The sequence below is a fragment of the Leucopleurus acutus genome (genome assembly GCF_964270905.1).
Source record: "Leucopleurus acutus genome assembly, chromosome: X".
NCBI lineage: Eukaryota > Metazoa > Chordata > Mammalia > Artiodactyla > Delphinidae > Leucopleurus > Leucopleurus acutus.
In genome coordinates this window covers 101734664-101745650 of record NC_139148.1, presented here as the reverse complement: position 1 = coordinate 101745650, position 10987 = coordinate 101734664, and the positions used below count along the sequence as shown (strand labels likewise).

Sequence of the window (10987 nt, the reverse complement as noted above, 5' to 3'; positions counted from 1 at the left end):
ATGACCTGTTTATATGTTTTGGAGCTTAATCCTTTGTCCGTTGATTCGTTTGCAAATATTTTCTCCCATTCTGAGGGTTGTCTTTTTGTCTTCTTTGTAGTTTCCTTTTCTGTGCAAAAGCTTTTAAGTTTCATTAGGTCCCATCTGTTTATTTTTGTTTTTATTTCCATTACTCTAGGAGGTGGGTCAAAAAAGATCTTGCTGTGATTTATGCCAAAGAGTGTTCTTCCTACGTTTTCCTCTAAGAGTTTTATAGTGTCCTGTCTTACATTTAGGTCTCTAATCCATTTTGAGTTTATTTATTTATTTACGGTACGTGGGCCTCTCACTGCTGTGGCCTCTCCCATTGCTGAGCACAGGCTCCGTACGCGCAAGCTCGGCGGCCATGGCTCACGGGCCTAGCCGCTTCACGGCATGTGGGATCTTCCCGGACCGGGGCACGAACCCGTGTCCCCTGCGTCGGCAGGTGGACTCTCAACCACTGCGCCACCAGGGAAGCCCCATTTTGAGTTTATTTTTGTGTATGGTGTTAAGGAGTGCTCTAATTTCATTCTTTTACATGTAGCTGTCCAGTTTTCCCAGTACCACTTATTGTGAATTATTTTTCCTGCTTTATCAAATGCCATTTGACTTTGTGGTATTTTTGAAGTACAGAGTTCTAATTTTTTGCTACAATCAGATTTAACAGTTTTTTCCTTTATGGTTCCTGGGTTCTGGCTGCTGCGTACCTTCTCCACTGAATCATTATAAATAATTTCACTAGGGTTTTCTTTAGTACTGCTTCAAAGCTTCCTTTTTTACCTTTAAATCTTTGGTCCTTCTGGAATTTATTTAGTGTATGAAGTGAAGTAGCGTACAACCTATTTATTTTTCTAAGTGACTACCTGATCGTCCCCCAATCGTTTAATCATCTCTATTTCTCTTACTCGTTTGGAGACTACCTTCACTGTAGAGTAATTCCCTGATGTATTTAAATTCCTCACGAGTTATTAAAAGAATTTATTTATTTCTGTTTTATTTTTCAAACACTGCAGTGGGATTCTCCCCACTCATCGAACTACTCTTGAAAAAAGGTCATCGTGGACTTTATAGCTGTCAAATCATTTAGCTGTATCTTACTTTGGGCAGAACATGAAACAGTTGAATACCCTCTAACCACTGTTCTTCTGAACTATCCTTCTTTTCACAATTCTCTTAGTTTCCCTCCTACCTATTGTCTCTTTTCTTTGCTAGCTTGTCTTCTTCTGTTTATTGCACAAAAGTGTTCATTGAGTTTGCACTTTCTCCTGGCATGAGTAATATTTTCCAGTCTCATCACTTAACTGGCTAAATATTCATGTGTTTTCCTTTCTACTTCCAACCTAAATCTAGACCTATATTTCCAATTTTCTGTTAGATACTATATGTTGGGCCCTGGGTTACTTCTATATGTCTATACAAACCATTGTTGTTTTTAGTGTTTTTCCTCCTTTCTATACCCTACCTCACTTGATATCATCACCATTTCCCCTTGTTACTTAAATAGATTTTGTCTTTGCTATGTCCCCTTATCCCTTTAAAATCTGCCAGTGATCTGTCATAAGTCCTAGATCTTCCTGCCTGCCCTCATAGTCCTTGTCTGTGTTCTCATCTCATGCCTTGATTTTGGAAGTAGTTCTTATCGGTCTCCATACTTCCGGTCTCTCTCTCTGATCCACCACCACATTGCAGGCAGTGTTAATTTTCTAATACATATGTTTGATCATACAAACTCCATGGTTAAAAATGGTTGGTTTCATTTATATCCTGCATAAGTTGATCACATGCACTTACTTCCTCTCTCTTTCTAACTCCATTAAAATGAGAATAAAGAAATGGAAAAATTCAAAAGGACAAAGAGAACAGGAATGGAAACACTGACAGATGTAAGGTTGGAACTATTTTTTTACTTAGAGCAAAGGAAGTTACAACTCCAATATCTTCCCTTATGTGAACTTTCGAGAAAAAGCAACTCATTCTTCCCATAGAATTCCTAATATTTCAAGACTTGGAGGCACCTGGTCTGTAGAAGGCAGGAATGAGTCATGTGATTGAAAGCATGGGCTGTTCTTTGAAAGTCTAAAATAAGTCGCTGAAGTCTCCTGTACCATCACCCCCTCTCTGCTCCTCTGGAGATCAGAGGTTTATTATGTGGAGAATTTGACAGGAGAGCCCCAGACTCAGAGATCCAGGTGCAGCAAGTGGATTGCTTAAAACGATGGGATTAAGTGAAGGTTTGCATACCTAATTTTGGGACCTGTATGTTCTACCCTAGATGTAGTTGGTAAAAAGTTTCATGAATTAATTATTTTCACATTCCCAGATTCCTGATAGTAATCTAGATATAGCTGGTTTTCTCTTGGCACGTCTTCTAAAAAATCATGTAGCCTAAACAAAATTAAAATTTCTCAACCTCTCAGAATTCTCTCACTGGTTAAACACTTTTAGAAAAGGTAAGTCAAAAGTCAGTTGATTTTGAGATGCTTAAAAAATTTATTTTGTTTAGGCTACTCAGTTTCTTTACTTGTAATAACAGAGAATATAAGCAGAGAAATGCGATTGTGCAAATAATTATGAATGCTATGTTGTCATTTGATTTGTTTCTTTTTTAGAGTTTTGAAGACCCAAGAAACAGAGTACAGTTGACCCTGAAACAGCACAGGAGTTAGGGGCGCCAACCCCTAAACAGTTGAAAATCCTCGTACTGCTATCTCTGCTGTTAAAAAAAAAAAAGAATTGATAAATGGTTCACCCAAGGGCAGGAAGTTGAAACAGTTTGGATAGAATCAGGGCTGAAACCCTAGTTCTTTTGATTCCACATATTATGATCTCTAATTGAACACAAGCTTTTCCCCACACTTAGTTAATTTAAAGATTTGTAAAATGGAAATGCAGGTACTATATTTATTGAGAAAAATATGTAAGTGGACCTGCACAGTTCAAACCTGTTTTGTTCATGGTCAACTGTACTTTTTCCCCTTCTACTTCTTTTCCTTTTGCCCCTAAATTAAGGGGCAGGTGAAGGCAGGGAACAATGAAGAAAATCTTTTTTCCTCTAGCTTAATTATTTTAGGTTTTCAAGTAGTTTTATAACAAACAATTATATGAACAAACTAAACTGGATACTATACCTTTTTATCTTCCCAATGCAATAAATTGATTTTATTAACAAGAAACATTTATGTAAATTATACATTTTTGCTTCCCAATATATTTGAAATTAATAGAATACATTAAATATACTCTCTATTGCCAATGCAAAGCATCCACATTACTAAAAACAAATATATACTATAGTTTACTACCACCTCGCCTGCTCCTTTCCCGTAAAAACAATGTTCCTACCTCTATTGCCTATTTTATATCTTTAAGGTTTAAAAATCTTTAAACAATCTTTCTATCCTTAATTTTGACCAACCACTTCGAAAATCGTGGGCCCTGCATATGGGCCCCACAGGCCTCAAGTCCCGCTGGTAACTCTTCGCTCCTTAACTTCTCTGTCTCACCCAACTTCACACATACACCCCAGGTCTTCTGACTCTCATTTAATCCATCTTCCTTTATACACGGTGGTTTTTCCATAAATCATTGTTGGCTAATGATTTCACATGAAATTAGTCAGTACTCTTTAATGATTTCAGTGTTGAATTTCGTAGGTATTTGGACTATTGCAGATTCAGTTTCTTGATTTTCATAAGCTGTAATAGGGATATTAGGTACATGGACATACATTTTGCCTATCGCAAAATATGTAAAATATTACAAAGGTAGCATAATGTGAAAATTCTAGTGTTGATTTTCATAGTAAATATTGACTTCTTTTCCTCCTGAACAGGTCATTCTCCAACTTTTAGAGGTGATGGATCATCTGCATAGAGGGGAATCGGTTGCTGCAATACTCCGTAACCGGTATATTTATGGAAGCAATTTACCTTATAAGTTATATAATGTCTCTTCTGCTTATTTATTTACCTAACATAGTTGGTGCTCAATAAATATTTGTTGAATACCTGGCATAAAATAAAAGTATTTGCTATATGAGTGAATAAAAGAATGCCTGGGTGACAAAGAAATGGAATGAAGAACGTGTTAATAACTGTGTGTTCTGAGCTAATGAAAAACATAGAAAATATAATCAGAAATCAAAATTGGTGTACATTGTGAACACCTGGAATTCAGTCAGTGGAGCTATTGATTTGAATTTTTAGTTTTAAAGCATACCAATGAATAAACACTGGTATCTGTTGCTTACGAATAGATGTCTCAACGAAATATTTTTTTAAACAGCATTGCCCTGTGATTGTGTGTACCTTTCTGTTATTTAAAATTCCAGTTAAAACTTTTTTAGGGAGTTCTGAGAAGTTGAGAGCTTCCTCTGTCAATTTAGGATTTTAAATTCGTGGTTTAAAGAAACATAGACTTTACTTTGCAGCAGTGAAAGAGTATCCCTTATTCCCAATAGTTTAATTGTATGGTTTGGGTGAAATATTTGAAATAATATGCTGGAGTTGTCTGTATCATGGTTCTGACAGTTACTAGTGTAGTCTTGGTTAAGTATTTTTTGGTTTTTTTTATAAATTTATTTATTTATTTATTATTTTTGGCTGTGTTGGGTCTTTGTTGCTACAAGCGGGCCCTCTCTAATTGTGGCTAGCGGGGGCTACTCTTTGTTGCAGTGCGTGGCTTCTCTTGTTGCAGAGCATGGGCTCCAGGCGCACGGGCTTCAGTAGCTGTGACGCGTGGGCTCTAGAGCGCAGGCTCGGTAGTTGCGACGCACGGGCCCAGCTGCTCCGTGGCATGTGGGATCTTCCTGGACCGGGGCACGAACCTATGTCCCCTGCATCGGCAGGCGGACTCTCAACCACTGTGCCACCAGGGAAGCCCGGTTAAGTTTTTTAATTGCTCTGGGCCTTAACTTTCTCGTCTGTGAATTGGGAATAATAATAATACCTATATCTCAAGGTTGTTTTGAGGATTAAAAACGTGTCTATTGGGTGTGTGTGTTTGTGTGGAGAGAGAGAGCTTGGCAAGTAATTCATGGTATATCAGTGCTTGTGTTGAAATATAAATGTGGGATTTTAACTATTTTGAAAATACAATATTTGTGTTACTAAATTCTAAAGTACTTTAAAAATAGGTGTGTCTTCAAAGAATATGGAAAGTGGGGAAAGGCTGAAGTATAAAGGGGACACATATAACGTTATTGTTATTTGAAAGATACCATGGTAGGAATTGTACATAATATTCCCATCAAGGAAATATTGAATGAAAGGTACATGCTTGTTGGAATGTGGGCAAGGGGCTGTAAGGTAGACTTGTTCAGAGATACCGAGAGCCAGGAAATCACAGCAGGAATCACGTGTTGCCATGTTGGGTGAAAAGATAGAAGAGTAGATTGCTGGGCCACTTGGACGGGGGACGTTGTGCCGAATACCTAATGGTAAACTGAGTCTGTAGAGTTCAAGCACTGCTGAAGCAGGGATTCTATATCACACATTTGGAAGAGGAACTAGTAGGATGGCAGGATTTCCTAAGCTCAAGTTGATAACTGTGGTGGTTATAGCATAATTGAATTTGTTTCCATTATTATTATTGAGATATAATTGCATATAGTAAAATACACAAACATTTAAATATACATCTTGATTTTTATACATGCAGACATCCAGGTAACCACAACCCAGGTCAAGATAGAAAACAATGTCATCCCTCCAGAGAATTCCCTCGTTCCCCTTTCCAGTTCATGTCCCCTCCCTTCCTACTGACTTACATATTTTAGGTTAGTGTTGCTTGTTCTTGAACTTCATGTAAATGGAGTCAAACACTGTGTGTTCTTTTGTATATGGCTTCTGTTGTTCAAAATAATGTTTTTGAAATCCACCATCCTTGCAGGTATCTGTAGTTTCTTCTTTTTTTATTGCTCTGTAGTGTTCCATTGTTTAACTATACCACAGTTTGTTTATCCATTTCTTGTTGAGAGTCACTTAAGTTATACCCGTTATTTGGCTATTATGAATTAAGCTGTTGTTGACATTTTTTAACAAATCTTTTTGTGGCCATATACACTCATTTCCTTTGGATATATACCTAGAAGTAGAATTGGTGGGTCATAGGAGATGTATACATATATTTATTTAATTTATTTAACATTCATAGAAACTGCCAAGCACTTTTTACCATTTTCTTTTCTGACCAGTAATAAGTGAGAATCCTCACAAGCTCTTGGTATTTAATTTTAGCTATTCTCTTGGGTATATAGGTATTTCCCACTATGGTTTTCACTTTGCATTTTCCTCACGTGTTTATTAACTATTTGTGTTTTAGAAGCATCTGTTCAAATCTTTTGCCCATTTAAAAAATTGGGGATTTTTTCTCTTTGAGTTTTTTTTTTTTAACATCTTTATTGGGGTATAATTGCTTTACAATGGTGTGTTAGTTTCTGCTTTATAACAAAGTGAATCAGTTATACATATACATATGTTCCCATATCTCTTCCCTCTTGTGTCTCCCTCCCTCCCACCCTCCCCATCCCACCCCTCCAGGCTGTCACAAAGCACCGAGCCAATATCCCTGTGCCATGCGGCTGCTTCCCACTAGCTATCTACCTTACTACGTTTGTTAGTGTGTATCTGTCCATGATCTCTTTGAGTTTTAAGAGTTTTTAAATTTTTTCTTGATATTTAGATGTATGTCTTATGAATATTTTCTTCCAATCTGTAGCTGGCCATCCCATTTTCTTGTTTGTGTCTTTTGGTGAGCAGTTTTATTTTTGTTTCATTTTGATGAAGTTCAATTTATCATTTTTTTTTCTTTTATGCTCAGTAATTTTTGCATCTTTCTAAGAAATCTTTACCCTCCCAAATTTCAGGCTTTCTTCCTGATGTTTTATGGTTTTAGCCCTCACATTATAAGTGCATTCTTGACCAGAAACTTAAATAAATGAACTTATGAACTGTTTGTATACACAAATTATGGGTCAGTTTCATATTCTAAATAAAATACAAACCAAACACATTTAGGAATGTATGAAAAGTTTTAACCCTTTGTGACTAGGAAAGTTTTACCCCAGAGTGTGGATTCCTTAATACCATGAAAGCTACTCATATGACGCATCCTGTCAATAGATCTCATAAGAAATAAAAGGTACAGTAAATGCTGAAGGTGTTTGAAAAAAATTCATTGCCCATAAGAATAAAGAATTAGTGATAGAAAGTTGCACTCTTAACAAGAAAAATAATTACCTCTCTGAAACCAAGAAACAAGCATCGCACTTAATGATAAATGTAAGAGTTGTTCCTTAAGCAGCAACAAAACAAAGATGCCCTCTAATCACCACATTAAAATATGTATCTATAAACTATGGCCAATGTCAATAAAGAGGCATACTTAACAGGAAGGAGGAGACCAAAAAATGATCAAGTTTCAGAAGATAGACTCATGTGCCTGCAAAAGCTAAGACATAAAAACAAGTTCTTAATTGACAGTTTTAATATAAGTTCTAAATATAGTTGGATATAAGATAAAAATAAAAACCAGTACCTTTAATCTATAGTACAAATAGTCATTTTAAATATATAATGGAAAATATTCCATTTACAAAAGCCATAAAATGTAAATATTTAGTAATAACCCCAACAAAAATTTCTAGGACCTATATGAAGAAAATTTAAAAATTCAACTGAGAGATAGGAAAGAAGATATTTTTTTTAAATGGAGAGACAAAAAAAAAAAATGGAGAGACATGAGATGGTCCTCGATTAAAAGGCTAAATTTTGGGACTTCCCTGGTGGCACAGTGGTTGAGAGTCCGCCTGCTGATGTAAGGGACGCGGGTTCGTGTCCCGGTCCGGGAAGATCCCACATGCCGCGGAGCGGCTGGGCCCATGAGCCATGGCCGCTGAGCCTGCGCGTCCGGAGCTCCGCAACGGGAGAGGCCACAACAGTGAGAGGCCTGCGTACCGCAAAAAAAAAAAAAAAAAAGGCTAAATTTTGGAAAGAGATGTTCCCAAATTGTTATATAGGTTTAACACGAATTTAATGGGAAATTTAAAATTTTGTCAAGGTGATTATTCAGTAAGATAATGAATGTATGAAAGAAATGTATCCCCATTGCTTAATACAATGTCTGACATGTAGTAATTGCTGGTCAAAAAAGTCTAATTTTTCTACTTATAATTCAACAAACATTTATTGTGTAATTGCTAAGTGCTAAACATTTTCAGGTGCTAAAATATGATGATGAATATTAAAAGTGATGAATCTTTGTTCTACTGCAGAAAGTTAATGTCGAAAATTAGTAAACAAGGTAGGAAGATAAAGAATTAAGGGTGGAGGGTAGCAGTGCAGAATAGCATCAACCTGTTATTAGTCTTAGATGTTTTTAGTCTTGCAATCTACCATTCAGCATATGTTTTACCCTATTAGGACTTTTATTCCAGTGATTCATTTAGTACAGGGAGAGGTCAGCCATATGTGTCTTGCTTTGTTGCAAACAGCAAGTGTGAGTATCGTCCTCATGTACACATTACAATAATGTCAGGGAGACATTTGGTTAAGAGTCACCCAGTTGGTGTTATGGTGGTGGTGTGTACTGATGGGGTTCCTAGCTGTAATAAGGATTTCTGCAGTGACATGTAAAGCTCTAACAGTGTTCCAGTTTTCTAAAAGTACTCTTTGATAAATAAAACACAGTATATAATATTGTCTGATGTTTGCAGTAAGGAAAAAGAGTGCCAAACACTGTATAATTGGATTTTCATCCCTTTAACAAATATTATGCACCACTTACTGTGCATGGTGTTAGGGATATGGCAGTGAATGATAATACATGGTTCCCTGCCAGTTTGGTGGCTATTGTAGTAGTCAAAATAAGAAATGAGGAGAGTCTGAACAGAGGTGATGGCAGTGGAAATGAGGAAGAGGGGAGGGGAGGGAGTTGTGAAATACTTAGGGGTAACTTTAACAATACTTGGCGTTCAACTAGATTCTTCACACTCTAGTCAGCATGATCTTTTAAAATGGATTATCTGATAATGTGGTCCAGATTGCCCTTTCCTGTCCCTGACTATTGAAATCCTACCTGTTCTCCAAGACCCAGATCAAATTCAGTGCCCTATGTATCAACCTTCCCTGATCAATCCAAGCAGATGATCAGGAGGGTCTCTTTTGCCTCTGAACTGGTTTTCTTCCCTGTAGTGAATTTTATCACATTTGGCTCTGCGTTGAAGTTAATTTGAGCATCTTTCCTTACAGCATCATTAAGAGAGCTCTTTCAGAACGTGACTACCTGTATCTAATGTATATTTATATCACATTGCATATAATGCAGGATTTTGTACATAATAGGCATTCATTAAATATTTATAGAAGTTATAACATTTATCAATAATTATTTGTTGCCGATGATTTCATTTGGTTAAATTGTTTAGGGTAGTTTTGTTTCCCACAGTCAACTCTTACTAATAGTTAAGCAATTGAATATTAAGCGACAATCTTTAAGTTGTAAAATAGACTAATGAAATTTACTACAGATTCTAGGAATAAGCTCTGACTTTTTTTACTGGCTTACTATAGAATAATTTCTTAATAGTATATGATGCCAAGGGAACACAGGGCTTTTCAGGTCATTTGATATTTTAAAATATTGAGCCTTTACTGTTTGTCAAGCGCTGACCTCACCTGTAACATTTAAGGATTGGAAGATCCCGACCTTCCTCTTAGTTTTAAAAGTCTGGAATTATATCTTTAAACCTAAGCACACAGTAGGTGATAAATAAACACATCTTTGATTAACCTTGAGGATGGTCAGTCATTGAAGATGTCCTTTTTATTACTGTTTTCACAATTTGACTTTATAAACTTCCATGAAGGTATGGTTATTTATGCTCTTTCAAGATTAAAAATTTATGAAGATCTAGTTTTACCTTTGCTAAATTGAGTCAGTGATTATAATAAGGTTAAATCTTAGGCTAGAAGATGCCTATAAGCATTATAATATGAGGGTAATGCACGAATTTCTGAGGCCAGTTAAATTTTATACAGTGGACTTTTATTTTGGCCCAGAAATTCTGTAAGTCTTGGTTACCCACTATAATTGTCATAATACATTGCTATAGGTGCACGTTTATCAGCATATTTGTTCCTCTTACCAAACAGTTGCATGTCTTTATACAAAGGACGTAAACTTGTTAGTAATGTTGCCTGTTTGATCTTTCTAGAGAATTTTCCAGGCCATAGAAAGTGTTCCTGCTTCTGGGGAGAGGAACTACTACCCTGATTCCCCTTTCTGTGTCTTAAATGTTCCTGTTCATAATTCTGTACATGTTCTACACATTCTTTCTGGGACATCTCATCTACAGCTATTAGTTGAATCCCAAACTATATGTGAAGACCTTAACATTTCTATGTATTTAACATTCAAATCTTTTTCATGAGTCCCCAACTAAAAAGTGCTGTATTCCTCTCTCTACCAGTTTGTTCATTTGTTTTGACTTTACAAGTAATACATATTTATTATAGAACAGTTAAAAATAACAAATTATATACAGATATGCAGGGGAAATAATCACCAAAAGTAACTCTGGTAACCCCTTAATGCATTTTCACTCTAGTCTTTTGGTGCATTTTGAAATGTAACTGTAGTTGTAATTATTGAACATGATATGATTCTAGTGTTGTACTTAAGAGCAGAGGCTTTGAAATCTTCCAAATACAGGTTCAGATCAAGCTTTGCTTCTTGCTAGCTGTGTGAACTTTGGAAAGTTTCTTAACCTCTCTGAGTCTGTTTCCTCATCTATAAAATAAAAGAGTATCATTGTTTGGGATTGTTCTGAGAATAAAATAAAATTTTGTAAAGTAGTCACATTCCTGGTACATGATAAATTCTCAATAAATGGAAGCACTTACTGTTTTATTACACTGTATATCATGTCTGTATCCTGCTGTTCTTCTTAGCTGTATCATGAACATTT

The 10987-nt window shown here is 36.1% G+C and overlaps 1 protein-coding gene across 2 annotated transcripts in view; it reads left to right on the top strand.

The window, feature by feature from the left end:
• Positions 1 to 3859: 3859 nt before the first annotated feature.
• Positions 3860 to 10987, top strand: part of KLHL13 (kelch like family member 13) — a gene marked incomplete at its 5' end in the record, with an annotated part of 111924 nt that continues 104796 nt past the window's right edge. The window contains one exon of one of the 2 annotated variants that reach the window (XM_082865392.1): positions 3860 to 3927. In XM_082865392.1, coding sequence (XP_082721518.1) covers positions 3878 to 3927 — 50 coding nt within the window. The remainder of the gene's footprint in view (positions 3928 to 10987) is intronic. The other variant, XM_082865391.1, reaches the window with a different exon arrangement.